The 14357-nt window shown below is 47.4% G+C and overlaps 1 protein-coding gene across 1 annotated transcript in view; it reads left to right on the top strand.

Moving 5' to 3' along the window:
• The window catches only part of LOC119464024 (uncharacterized), a 52982-nt gene that overhangs the window by 4076 nt on the left and 34549 nt on the right, over nucleotides 1–14357 (top strand). The window contains exons 2-3 of the mRNA XM_049655466.1: nucleotides 7661–7818; nucleotides 11485–11582. Of these exons, the coding sequence (XP_049511423.1) occupies nucleotides 7661–7818; nucleotides 11485–11582 (256 nt within the window). The remainder of the gene's footprint in view (nucleotides 1–7660; nucleotides 7819–11484; nucleotides 11583–14357) is intronic.

The raw sequence follows: 14357 nt of genomic DNA, 5'->3' as shown, positions 1-14357 counted from the left end.
AGGCACTTGGGTATTTCTCTGCCTAAAATATAGGGAACGCCTAGGTACAACTGGTGCCCTTAAATATTCGAAAATTGCATAACTGTGGCTGCTGAGAAGGGATCAGTACTGTTCCTAAATAAACGCATCAATGTTTTGATGATACAAATATAATCTCACTATCAGGGAGGGAGCACTCTACCTGACTGGAGCAGTATTTTTTTATTTGGGGTGTTGCTACGGCTTCCACCGTGGCACCGGGGTCCAAACGCGAGCGGTATCTGCTTGCGCAAGAGCGGACGCTCGCATCGTCGGTGGCCGGACGACTAATAAGTATCGATACCCAATGCAAAAAAAAAAAAGTTTCAAGATTGAAAAAAAAAGAAAAGTAATCAAAAGCTGGATTCGAACACACGCCCAGAAGACCGCACTACAACATGAACGCAGCGCCTTACAACGCTCGGCCATCCTAACAGCTCAAATTGAGCAGAACACGCAGCACTATTTATCCCATAGGAGCTCAGTTTACGACATTTGTGGCATTACGGTATCTTTAGGAGCAATCGTTTTCAGTTATGTGCTACAGGAGTGTTGCGGAACAATAACAGCTATTCTTATTAGAGTGTTTTAGTTGAGCGTCTTTACGGTCCGCTCCGCTCCGAGTTGCCCCGCTAAGCCGCAGCGGAGCGGCGGGCGATTTTCACGTTTTAGTTACGCGTGTAGCGTAGCGGAGCGGACCTTTCGTAGTGGCAGCTCCCTCTGGCCAAATTCAGCGTAGTGAAACAAAATCAAAAAGAACGTTTTGTCACTTTTAGAAAGTAAGACGAATATATATAACTTATTTGTTCATTAAGTATCTATACGGGTGCTTGTAATGCGTTAGCGGTCCATTTTATCGAGTGGAAAATGAAACGTCGACTTGTTGAACGCCACGTGATAGCCAGCGAGGTTGCATTTCGAATCCAATCCAATCCTTTCTGACGCCAATGCGCTCGCGACGTTTTTGTTAGCTGTGCTGTTCACTTTATTTCCTTAAATAACCAGTTGGAGGTGTATTACACAAGTTACTCGCGCTCGCACGAGTGGTGCCTCGATGCAAGGCGCTTCGATGCACGCGCGAGAGAGGGCGCGTGCATCGCCCACCCTCGCTAGCGAAAGACGGCAGCAACGCTCCCCGCTCCGCTTAGGCAGCTTGTAAGCGGACCGTGTTTCTCGCTCCGCTAGCCCGCTTACGGCTAATCGGAGGACGCATGCGCATTCGTGCTTCCGCTCCGCTCAGCGGCTAAGCGGAGCGTAAAAACGCTAAACTAAAACTGTCTATTGCTCCGTGGCGTACACTGCAGCATGCAAAGAGCGATAGATTGATTGTGTCGGCACGTCGTTCCACCATCGCCGCGCCACGTCGTGCATATAACTTGGCTCAAAATTTGCAGCAATGCATCACGGCGCGCGAAGTAGACAAAGCGGTCCTAGGCGTAGCACTTTCACAGCTGTCCAACTCAGTGCGCAAGGCGGCGGCGGTGACGGCGGCGAACGTACGTGGGCGACAGCATGCGAAGCTCTAGGTACAGCGTACTCTAGGGCGGCATTGCCTATGGCGGCTTTGTTTTCCCTGTTCCTTGAAGCGGAGAATTCCCTGGAATATGGCGTTTCGAGGTTACTTTCAACCGACCAATGAAAACGAGGATCAGTCTCCTGTGGATACGGCCTCCGGTAGAGGTGCGAGGCGTGTAACAAGCGAGAATTCAGGAACCGGAAATACCGGAAGCAGAAAAACCGGAAACGGAAACACCGGCAGCGGCGCTGCTTAGCAAAAGCGGCGGTGGCGCCTGGATGGAGGGGCTTTAACATTGCTCAAAATTTGTAGTGTACACCGCCGGCAGCATCCGGACCACGTGTGTGTGTGTGTGTGGAGGGGGGGGGGGTAGGGGGGGGTGTAGGCGCGGCATCGCCAGCGTTGCAGACTCTTTAGTAACATGTCACTATTGTCTTACATGGGCCTGCGTTGGAATACACTGTGAATAGGGGTTTTTATCTTCCCCATAAACGTACTACTGCCCTCTGCGGAATACATAACAATGGAGACTCTAAGAAACTTTGAGCAGAACAACATTTTTAGATTTTTAACAAGTCGTTACTTTTTCCCGAAAATGTTAAGATGTTTATTTTCAAGATAACTGTTTCCAGCCTCCAGATGTTTAGCTAGCCTGCAAGTGTGTCATGTTGACCAGCGGCGTTCGTTGCTGCAGTGGCAGTTGAGGTCTCTGTTACGATTTCGTGCCTCAAACAAGCCGGAGTATGGCAAATAAGCTCGAAGGCGTCACGCGAGGTGAAGAAATAATCTGGAAAGGGAAAATCTCCCATGAACCCTGCAGTGACACGTCGTTCGCGTGCTTCCTGTCGTTGATTAATTTGGTCTCTCTCGGCGATATGGTTGCCCCTGGTGAGCTCAGTTGGCCGAGCCCCCCCCCCCCCCCCCCTTCCCGGTAAGTCATTGATACCCGGACCAGCACAAATGTTTCTTCAAGTGCGAAGCATTAGTTGTGACAACCTGTATTGTTTTTTTTTAACACGAAAGTGTTTTATGCCGGGGTCCACCAAGACTTCACTGACGTATTTCCGTCACGGAAATACGTCGTAGAACATAATACAAAGAAAGAAACCAGAAGAAAAAGTTCCACAAACATGCAAAATTTGGAAATCGAGCCCACGACCTCTCGGTCCGCGACGATAGATCGCCGAGCGTTTAACCCATTGCGCCACAAACGCATTTGCAGAGAGCTACACAGACGTGCCTTATATATCTAACACTCCTCCGTGTACCCGCGTTCTTGCTCGGGGCGGTGCCGCCGCCTACGAGCAGAAAAGAGAAGTACTGCATTATGACACTAACGCGCACCGACAGTGAACGCTTCGGTGGTCTCAGCACTACGACGCCTCGATGCCAGCATTCGAAGGGACGCTGGCATCAAGAAGCACTACCAACTAGGTGGCGTTCACCGTACTCAGCACAGCGGAGCGTGGCCTCCGCAATTAGCTCTGAAAATGTTTCTGAAGTTGATCGCGGAGGCTGCAATTACGACGCGCTGTACGCGCTGATTTGACTCGGTGACGATTCAGTTACGTGCTTTGTCTTGCGCGTTGTATTAGTGTGTCAGTTACGTGCTTCGTCTTTCGCGTTGTGCTAGCGTGTGCAGCGTAGTGCAGCTTCCATATGCACGACGGTTGCTCATGGTCATCGACGTTGGTAGTCGTGATGGAGGAGACGTGCCACCAGGCGTCAGCGTGGGTGCATCAACGCCTAAGGGCGCTTTAGCCACAAAACACCAATAGACATTATATATCAATGTGCAATAAACATTACACTACTTCTGTGAAGACACGTTTCACTTTCGTGTTCTATACCGATTCCTATATAAGAGGGATCAACCACATTTTTTTGTAGCTTTGTGGCTACTGGATGACAAGCTTTCCCCGTTCATTAGCCGGAGTGTATTGTGTGAGAATGAGCAGGTGACATCGGTATTTTTATATCGGAAAGGTTGATGTGGCCTATGTGGATAGCTCTACTAACGTCCATTTACGATGCAGTGTCTATATTATATTGCCCATATAAATGGGGTTAATTGTTAGCTTTGACCCATTCACTGTTTAACTACAAATCTCGCGGCTTCTCAGATGACCGGAAGCGCGGCCAAAGTGATGTGGGAAGGATCACTCAAATAACTCACATTCTCTATTTTTAAGCGTGATCGTATATCTCAGCCAATCTATTTTAAAACAATACGTAGTTAAATGAAATCGTGGAGTTGATCAGTGTTCTTATATTCTCCGAGGCACATTTAGTTTCCTTTGTTTGAACCCGTCGGGGCGTTGTTCATGCAAGTGTTCGGAAAAGTGATGAAGGCGATGTTCATGACCAGAAAACTTGTTTTCAGAGGCCTCTTCTGAAGCCACAGTAAGTTATGGCCCTGCATTGCATTTCTCCTACTTTTAATTTCCTTATACGTTTCACATCTGCCGGATTGTCGTCACTAAACAAAAGAGAGAAAAAAAAGAAAGAAAGAAAGAAAGAAAGAAAGCAACCACCGCGGTAGCCTTGTCGCTATTTGGCGTTGCGCTGCTGATCTCGAGGTCGGAGGTTCAATCCAGGCCACGGCGGCCGCATTCCGATGTAGCAGCGCAATGCAAAAAAAAAAAAAAAAAGTTCGCGTACTGTGCATTGTGTGCACGTTAGGCGACTCCAGGTAGTCAAAATTAATCCTGAGCCCCCCACTAAGGCGTGCCTCATAATCAGATTGTAGTTTTAGCACGTAAAAGCCCAGAATGGAATGGTTAACTAAAAAAAAGCAATGCCAAAAAACACAATATTGAAAGTATTTTACATTCACCACCTCCGTATTCAGGACAATATTTTGTCCGAAGTAGTTCGCAACAGTGCGTTACATTTGTTGAAGCCAATTGGTAATAAGTAAATCTGAGTGACGTCAAACACAACTAGAAACAGTTGCGCATGCGTTCAAGGCACTCGTGAATATCCGTTGATGTTAGCGGCACGCACTGAACTTATCGTAAGTTCGATACCACTGAGTGGTATATTGCCAAGCGTCGTCGTATTACTTCCTGCCGGTGTTGGCCTATCAAGTTGCTGCCAAGGTGGCTGTCAAGTTGCTGCTCTGCACAGGACGCACCTGCCGTACCCGATCTTTTTTTTTTTTTTCGTGATGCTCGCTAGTTCTATAACCGAATGAGGTGCGTCCTATATCATATTCGGCGCCCTTTCTGAATAGTGCTGCGCATTCTCGAAAGTATACGTGAGCACCGGCGCTTTATCCGCAATGTACCGTTTTCGGAAAACGGGATCCGAGTGAAATCTCAATTTCATCGCAGCCTGGGAACACGTCCTCGGGCCGAAAGATACAGTTGATACTTCTCCGTGCAATCATCACATTCCTGACATACATTTCAGACTCTGTGGCGAGCTCGTGAGAAAATTTAACTTATTATCATATTATCCGTGTACTGAAAACTTGTGAGGTCGGCTGTACGGTGAGGTACACTGTAAGCCGATCTGCACCCTTAAGGTTGCTTTATGTCTATAACTAACCTCTTACACCCTCACATCATTTAGGTGTGTAAGGGTGTGGGTTATAGGCCGATTTGCACCCTTAAGAACTCGTAAGGGTGTAAATAGGCTTACAGTGTATTTATATACAAATAACGGAGGGACTGGAGTGGCGGATTAGATTTGATGACCGACAACTGCGCTCGCCTCTATCACTGTGACTCGAGTGTTTCTTGTCTTTTCTGGGCACACAGCAATAAAACCAATGCACAGCAATAAAACAATGGAATAATTTACCCAACTCTTTAAGATCATCATCATTCGTACCTTTTAAATGATCACTTACAACATTTATTTTACAATAAATTCGTTCATATTTATTTATTTGCGTCGAGTTATGTACATGTACTAGGTGTCTTAATTGTACTGCTATTGGTAACCTTTTGCTCTTTGTGTTTGTACCTACAAGCTTTACTATCGATGCTTTTAAATACTTGCATATTACTATCTGGATTGATCTTGTTGTTCAGTTGCGTTGATTATTAGCTGTTATGCTGCTTCTAATGTATTGATTCTTTGTATTTTCTGTTGAGGGTCCCGGTGCGATCTTTCATTTTGGGACTCTCTGCTGTATAATATCAATATATCTGCATTTTCCACTTTGCCACGAATTAACCAGTTCGCCCTATACAAAGTAAACGACGCTGTCAGATTGGAAATTTAGTATCACTCTGAGCGTGTAGCACTTCACCACTATAGTGTCACTCGCAGGCTGTCACACTGAAGGATTTAGTGACACTCGCTGTACAGCACATTAGAAGGCGAATGCGTTCATCGAAACCACTTCACTGCATAAATAAATGTATCCTCCGAGAGCAGTGCTTAAAAAATAACGTTGAATGCTGAATGGTCATTGCTAAATTCGAAATCACTCTTTCTTCCAGTTTCAAATGTTATAAGTGCCCCCGTGCCATTTACTATCTAAACCACCAGTGGAAGCCGCCAACGCTTCGCCACTCTGACCTTCACTTCCAAACGTGCGGCCCGTTGATTTGGTGGATTACCTCGTAAAAGCTCGTATGACCTCGCATGACCTCGTGTTACCTCGTGTTACCTCGCATGACCTCGTATGACGTAATGCTAACTCATTCCTCTCGATTTTACCTGAGAGCTAGTAAACTCGAGAGAAATGCGTCAGCATAACGTCGTACATGTTTGAGTTCCGGGATTTGTGATTTAAAGCGCGTTTACATCATTGCAAAATTTAATTCAGGAGCTCGCTCGACACACGCCTTCCCTCCTCGGGTAGCGAAGTGCAAATAACGGTGGCCTGCACCAGACCACCCTCTGTTGTACTGTGTGATATACATATAAATGAACGAGAGTGAACAAGGGAGGCCGAGCGGCTGGATGTTTGTTGATCATGACTATATAGAAAGCCAACAGACAATGAAGACAAGGAAAGCGAAAGGGAAACTAGCTGTGGCCGAAGTTGAAATGTAGAAAAGAATGAAGCGAGAGGGAAATGAAAGTGGACGAAAAGCTAACTTGTCGTCGGCGGGAGACGAACCCGCAACCTCCGCATTACGCGTGCGTTGCACTACCAATTGTGCTACGGCGACGGCCATCAATCCGTCCACTAACGTGGGTATTTATGTTTACTAGATCTAGCCTAGGGCTACATCTGGGAAACTACAGCTAATTTCCCCTTTGCCTTCCGTGCTTTGCTTGTCTGCTGACTTTATGTGGCCAGACTTTATATATATATATATATATATATATATATTATATATATATATATATATATATTAACTTACATTGTGTTTGTGTGTAAGTAATTACATATAATACAATGTAAGTTATTAGCCGATTACATATAATACAATGTAAGTTATTAGCCGAGCGGCTATTAAGTTAATCTGACTATCACTGTCGATCTCTTTGGACCTGGTGTCCTCGGCGCTATCGCGCAGTCATGACACGGTGCAACATTTGCATACACCGTCTAGCATTGAGGCTAGGTTTCATGGCGTTGCTCATAAACTGAAGGAGGGAGAGTAGCCAACGCGTTTTGTGCGGCTAGACTCGCATGTGACGCCGCCCATTTCGAGGCTATATCGTGCGCGTTCCGGCTTTCTTAATGCGGGGGAAGTTGTGATAAGTCTAACTTTATAACATTGCCTCAGTTTCGACTGGAATGCCACTCTATTTTATTGACGCCCTATTCAACTATATCCTGAAGCAGGCGCTAAAGCCATCTATGACGTATGGCCCTGCGCTGTTGTAGACATTTTAAGGTAGCGTCCCCGGTAGCGTGTGAGTGAGTGAGTGAGTGAGTGAGTGAGTGAGTGAGTGAGTGAGTGAGTGAGTGAGTGAGTGAGTGAGTGAGTGAGTGAGTGAGTGAGTGAGTGAGTGAGTGGGTGAGTGAGTGAGTGAGTGAGTGAGTGAGTGAGTGAGTGAGTGAGTGAGTGAGTGAGTGAGTGAGTGAGTGAGTGCACCCTTGTAGTATTACGTTAAAACTGACAAATGTAGTATTGCCCGAATGCACTCCCCATAGCTATCTCGATATATCTGCATTCAGTGCCTCTCTAACTGAAAGGAATCGCCGAATTTCAGTCGCAAGAGCTTCCGAGCGCCGATGAAGACCAAGTGAAGGAGGTGCAGTTGAAGGAGGCGAAGCAGTTCAATTCCACTCCGCCTATTACTCACCGTGCGACCTCCACAACGACCCTCGCGCCACGGTTTCGAGCACCGGCCGCTGATATGCAGTACGAGTAAGTGCGCGTGTGGAGAGGTCTCTATAGTTAGCTCGGATAAAGTGCGCTCTGTTTATCTCAGGAGCTCCCTCGAATGAACTGAGCTATACATTAACAATGCATCATATTGGTCCAGCTGGTGATATCCTATGTTCTCGCGGTAGCGTAGCAGCACACAGCGATAAGGTTAAAACAGGCTGCTTTTCACCTGTTGAAAACTTGTTCCTCAGTGTTCGTCCTCGTGCGATTTGTTTTCTTACGCTATTGCGCAAGACGTTGCGAGCTTGCGTTAGACAAGCGAGCTTTAGCTTTTTCGCAAACTCTTACCGTTTACGAATTACCAGGTTATCGGAGCTGTGGACGGCACTAGCAACGCTGGTAGTGACATCTTGTAACGTTCTGTGTAACTGCAATTCGTTGAAACATTACGAGAGTTTTAGGTTAGGGGACGTTACGTTAGGGTAAGCCAAGCGTTGGGTGACGCTAACCACCTGGCGTGCAGCAGAACCCAGAGCGAGCACAAAAGAGCGCGAAGAGCCCGCAACGGAGTTCGCGTCCCTCAACGCTTGGGGGCGGCTTCCGTCCCCTAACGTAAAACTCTCTATTATTGTTTTGCAGTGAGCGTTCTGTCGAAGGAAAATGATAAAGGAAGCGCACGTTGCCGATTATGTCGCTATACCAACATCTTTCTGAATGGACCGAACAAGCCCAAGCCCCCCGTGGCAAGGGTCAGAACACCATGGAGCGATAGGAGGCTGCTCTGCGCAGCTCGCAACCGGAGCTACAGCTTCGGACAGAGGGCTGGGCCAGAGCGGTCTCTGAAGCACAAGTGTGCCCGGCCATCTAGAGCGGCCCGAGGGCCCGTCATCGTCCTCCTTCCTTTTCTCTCCCCCCCCCTCCTCCTCTCACATTATTCTCTCGGGAATCAATAAAGTTTACCCACCCCCCACCAATGCTTTACACGAGCTGTTAAATGTAGGCTATGGTAGGCGACTGTGGTATTAGCTTTTCGTGCACTTTTGTTAAATTCCGCGTCACAGGATGTTGCTGCTGGCGTTGTTCACATACGCCTTTCTGGCAACTAGGTATTCTCCGTATGGTAATACTTACGGTCAAGCTAAAATTATCTAGTTTTTAGATAGTACGTTACCGTCTTACTCTTCACGGATCGCCGGTTGCAGTAGCAGAGCTGGTTGCGGCATATTGTGGCGTTTTTTCCAACTATATACAATGTATTTGAAACGCTTTTGGGTCTCGTGAATTGTAAAAGGGCAGCGCTCAAACGATTGCGCCGCTGCCAACGCTTTATAGAATATGTTAGGTCACTACAGCGTAAGATTTGCGTGCTTTCTGTTTAAATTTCGCGTCACAAGATGCCGCCACCGGTGTTGTCGCGGCCGCGGCTGCCGTATACCACTCCAGTATAGCCCGGTATTTCCCAGAGGCATTTAGTACAAGCTAAAACACTAGCTCGGAAGGAGTAAAATCTGTTTCCCGCCCTCCTCCCTTTTTTTTTCAAGAAAGCAGGCAGCTGGTATAAACGCCGTGTTTGCCTGACCCTATTGCGCATGCGTGAGTTGCGAGATATAAATCCGGGGGCTTCGCTTACTTACTACGGAGGAGGATACGCTTGGCTCCGTTTGTCCCGAGGCGGTACTAGAGAAGCGGCATAACAGTTTAGGGAAGGTAACCTGATTGTGTGCAATGAATCTTTCCATCCGGCAGAGCGGAGAAGGCACAAGCCAGTTAATAGCCATGTTACCGTATAATGCTACCATATGCTAAAATTAAATTATGGGGCTTTACGCTACAAAACCACCATCTCATTATTAGACACGCCGTAGTGGGGGACTCCGAATTAATTTGTACCACCTGGGCTTCTTTAACGTGCACCTAAATCTAAGTACACGGATATTTTATGCACTTCGCCCCCATCAGAATGCGGCCGCCGTGGCCGGGATTTGATCCTGCGACCTCCTCCTTAGAAGCTCAACACCATAACCAATAAGCAACCACGGCGGGTTGCTACCATATACTGCTGCCGTATACGCAAACTCGGCGCATTTAAAACTGTGTGTCAGAGAGTTAGTTACCACAGTGGTACGTGGCCCAGTGAGTATAGGTCGCCCGGTTCGGCTGAGCGAAGTACGTGGCTCAAACTGATCACCGAGCCCTTACCGGTTTATGAGACGGGTTTACTAGCAGCTACGCCTACAGACGTCCTACTTTTCAGGGGAGTGTTCCTTCGCACAAATGCTTGCTGTGCAAGAACTAAGAAACTGAAGAACAACAAAACTTTCACAAAACAAACCCGCAGCGGTGGTCCCGTTGCCGTAGCGTACAGCTACTCAGTTCAAGTTCGTGAGTTCGACCACGGCCAAGGCAGCCACATTTCAATGAAGGCGAAATGCAATAAACAAACAAATAACGAGACAATCTTGTGTACTTAGCTTTAGGTGCACTTCAGTTAATAAACCCCAGGTGGTAGAAAATAAATCAGGAGTCACCCACTATACGGCGTGGCTCATAATCAGATCGTGGGTTTGGAACGTGGAACCCCTACATTTAATTTGACTGCCAGAAAGGATGCCCGCCCGGGCCATGTGATGGCAGTTTTCCAAAAGGTGTCCCTCCCAAGGGTAGAAGTCTGGTATTGGCCTATACCAGAAGGCTGTCTGTGGTTGGACAAAAGGCGCGCTCAGAGACGCCGAAATCTCTACAGGGCATCGTTTTGAGATGAGAAACAGCGAGCTTTTAGTACGAATGTTCCCTTCCTGCCGAGGAATATAAAGCTGATCAAGTTGTTTTAAACTCTTTTGTTAAATTATTTTTCGGCTTTGGTGGAAACAAATTTAAACTAATTCGTAAAGCGTTGTTAAAGAATGATCGTATTGGTGATTATCGCACAAATTTTGGTGTGTCATTAAGCTCTCTTAGTACAAAGTCCCTTCGTCAAATCTCCCGTTCTTATCAATCTGAAGTGGTCGCTGCAGAAGCGCACTATTTCGAGAACAATGAGGGTTTCTTTGGGTATGCAAGTATGTGTTACCTTTCCCACCCATTTGCCTGTTAGTTTCTTACACTTTGCCACGCGAACCAACATGCTTAAAATTTAGCTTTTCCCCTTGCACAGCTGAACTTTGTAACCTTGTCTCCGATAAAATTCACTTAATGCTTTTTATCCCATTTCTTAACAATCTATTGGAGACGCTTATTGCTGTTCTGGCGCTTATTCTTACAGAAAACCTTTTCCTGCTGTACTTCCCAGTTTGTATAGCATATATTGCCTCTCTTATATACTGCTCGACACTATATAGTTTGGATGTATGTTCACTCCTTGCGCGTCATGTGGTGTTTTATTACGTTGGCTGCACACGTGTGCACATTTTGCCTGCATTTTTTGCGATTCCTGCTACAGCAGATGTGGGCTGCAGTGTGCGTGTGCGCGAGTGAGTGAGTGAGTGAGTGAGTGAGTGAGTGAGTGAGTGAGTGAGTGAGTGAGTGAGTGAGTGAGTGAGTGAGTGAGTGAGTGAGTGAGTGAGTGAGCGAGCGAGCTGAGCGAGCGAGCGAACTGTGTTGTATTGCACTTCATTGTATTGGGTTGCGTTGTATTGTGTTTTGTTGTTTGTACAGAGAATAAATAGGTGAAGTAAATAAACCTTTGATGATGTCTTACGTTCGCAGGATGCCTGGCTCCTCCGAGAATTACTACATTATCGTCGCAGCCCTGGTACTCGCTGTAATGTTCTTCGCAATCATTTGGTTCATGTTGAACGCGCCGGGTAAGTTCGCAAATGCCAGGGTCTCGTGAAAGCCGGGAATAGCAGCGAGCTGCGCGAGCTTTGGCGTCAGTTCATTGTAGAAGAAGCGTGTAAAGCGAAATTAATGAATATATAACGCGGATCCATATATTTCCTTCAGGCCACCGTTAATTCTGTCCATTGAAAGTTTAATTTGGCAACCTTTCCAGCATTCGCCGTATAATGAATAAGCGCACAGCTGCGGAACAGATTAATCTTTTTTTTTTCAGTCCTTCGGTGAGTATTGTCAGGTTTACAGAATCTGAACTCCACGCGAGAACGTTCCGACATTTCTGCAGTAACGCAAGATGCGAGAACATTAGCTACTTCACGTAAAACATACTTTCTTGTAAAGAACGTATCCTAATACTCGAAAAATATGCCTGTTGTAGAACGTTGTGAAAGTGCAATGAAAGAATCATGATGGTATCATGACATACCCGAGAGTGCATGCCCAAGAGCAAACAAGCAGCCCTACACCGAGTGTCCCAACTATCATGCACCAAGATGTAAAAATATGCAAATGCTACGTAGGTGGGCAGAACCAAGGTAATGTTTGTCGCCGCTTGAAGATACTCATATTATTTTCTTGCATACCGCCTAATTAAATAATTAGTCTTACTTAATTCATCAATCTCACAAAGATTATATAGTTAGACGAAAAGTGTCCATGAGAAAATTGCAGAGCAACAGGAGAAACTCCCGATACAACTTTCTTTTGCTTCATACGTGCTACATGCTTTGTTCAGAGCGTGAAAGAAGTCCGCGAATACACGCAAAGTGACTCGAGCGGCCAGTCGCGCGGCAATGTTGCGTGTATTCGCGGGCTTCTTTCAAGCTCGGAAAAACACAGAACCACCGTATGGTATTCTGGCACTAGGGGTACCCTAGTGCCAGATTACTCCTAGTAATCGTTTGTGTAGGAAACTATTTGGGTGACCACTTAGGCCAGACGCTGGAAAGATGTGCCTCGGTAGGGTTGCCAACTCTCACGTGGTCAAAGTCGGCATGAAAGGGGGAGGGGGGGGCGGTACAGGAAAGGAGGCAGCAAGCGACGACTGGCCCTGTCAGTGCCAAGAGCCACCAGTCTTTGCGTGCAACAAAATTGAACAAATTTGTTTGGCCGTGATTTACAACAAGAAATGCGCAACATAACGGCCTGACTAACGCGGCTACCGATACAGATAGAGGTACTGTGAATGGTTAAGGCCGACAACACAACTAGAACTACGACAAACACGAAACGCCTTTACGTTTAAAACAACGCAACAGAACAGAAAAAATGAATAATGCAGAAACGAGCTGTCAGATATTATAAAAGGGACATTTGGTGTATTTATTGTTACACTGCTCTGCATAACATCGAGGAAGAGGAGCACGAGCTTGGGGGCTGAAGAAGACGACGCTTCTGTGACTGACTAGTTGTGTCAATCCTGTCAATCGTGTACATATTGTAAATACATTTTCCCGTCTTGCTTCTTCCCTCCGTCACATATTTGGTGGAGGTGCGGGGTACTACTGTGCATGACGGAGCTCCGCAGCGAACGTAGCCTGGCCACTAACAACATGACGACCGCTGGAGCCGGTGCTGGCCCAGCCGCCATGTTGACAGGAGCAACTGCTACCCCAACGCCGACAGTCATCTTGTCCGAGCCCCGCGACCCAGGCACGTTTTCGGGGGCCGACAATCTTGACGTCGATAAGTGGCTCCACATGTACGAACTTGTCAGCGCCCATAACAGGTGGGATCCAACTGTTTACTGGCAAACATAATTTTCTACCTGCAAGGCACGGCACGGGTCTGGTTTAGAAACCACGATGAAGAATTGACTAGCTGGGAGCAATGCAAGCAAAAGCTCCGCGAGTTACTCGGCAAGCCTGCTGGCCATCAGCGAGCTGCGCAAAAGGAACTTGGGTCTCGCGTCCAGATGTCGACCGAATCATACCTGACACACATCCACGATGTTCTCGCCCTTTGCCGCAAGGTTGACGAGCCGATGTCAGAAGACAAAGTGAACCACTTACTGAAGGGCATAGCGGACGAAGCTTTTAATCTTCTGGTATATAAGAATTTTTGCACCATCGACGACATCATTAATGAATGTCGACGCTTCGAAGAAGCAAAATGTCGCATCGCACACCAGATCACGCGTCTTCCAAATACAGCTGCTACGTCGTCGTGCGAGGATCTTGACTCTCCGCATCAGCCGCCAACGTCCAAGAGCCTCGTTCGTGTCGTTCGGCGAGAGATCGAAGCCGCGGCACCTGTTGGCTTCCAGAGGTATGCTACCGATTCCCGGTAGAGTCTGTCGTACGCGAAGAGTTAGCGAACCTTGTCATTCAGTCGGTCTGTTCCGTCAACCGATCGGATACCTACGCCTTTCCTATGATCCCTTCTTCGTGACGCCAGTACCCCTCTCGGCCTTTTCGCAACCCAGCGGAATGGCGAACATCCGATGACAGGCCGATTTGCTTCAACTGCCGACGCGTTGGGCACATTTCCCGTCACTGCCGCAATACCTGGACGTCATCGCAATATCACTCTGCGTCCCCACGTTACCACCGCCCCCCCCCCCCCCCAGGTACTTGTCCACCATCGGAAGATTCCACAGAGCCATACTACGCTACTCAGGCATCCGCATCTACACGGCAGAGTCGTTCACCCTCACCACGACGTCCCGTGTCTCGCTCACCCACTATTCTCGTTCTCCGTCCCCCATGTACCGGCGCTCTACGGGAAACTGACGCTGCTAGAAC

This window comes from Dermacentor silvarum, chromosome 9, assembly GCF_013339745.2.
Source record: "Dermacentor silvarum isolate Dsil-2018 chromosome 9, BIME_Dsil_1.4, whole genome shotgun sequence".
NCBI classification, from domain to species: domain Eukaryota; kingdom Metazoa; phylum Arthropoda; class Arachnida; order Ixodida; family Ixodidae; genus Dermacentor; species Dermacentor silvarum.
The sequence above is the reverse complement of the archived record's forward strand: the minus strand, read 5'-3'. Positions and strand labels throughout refer to the sequence as shown.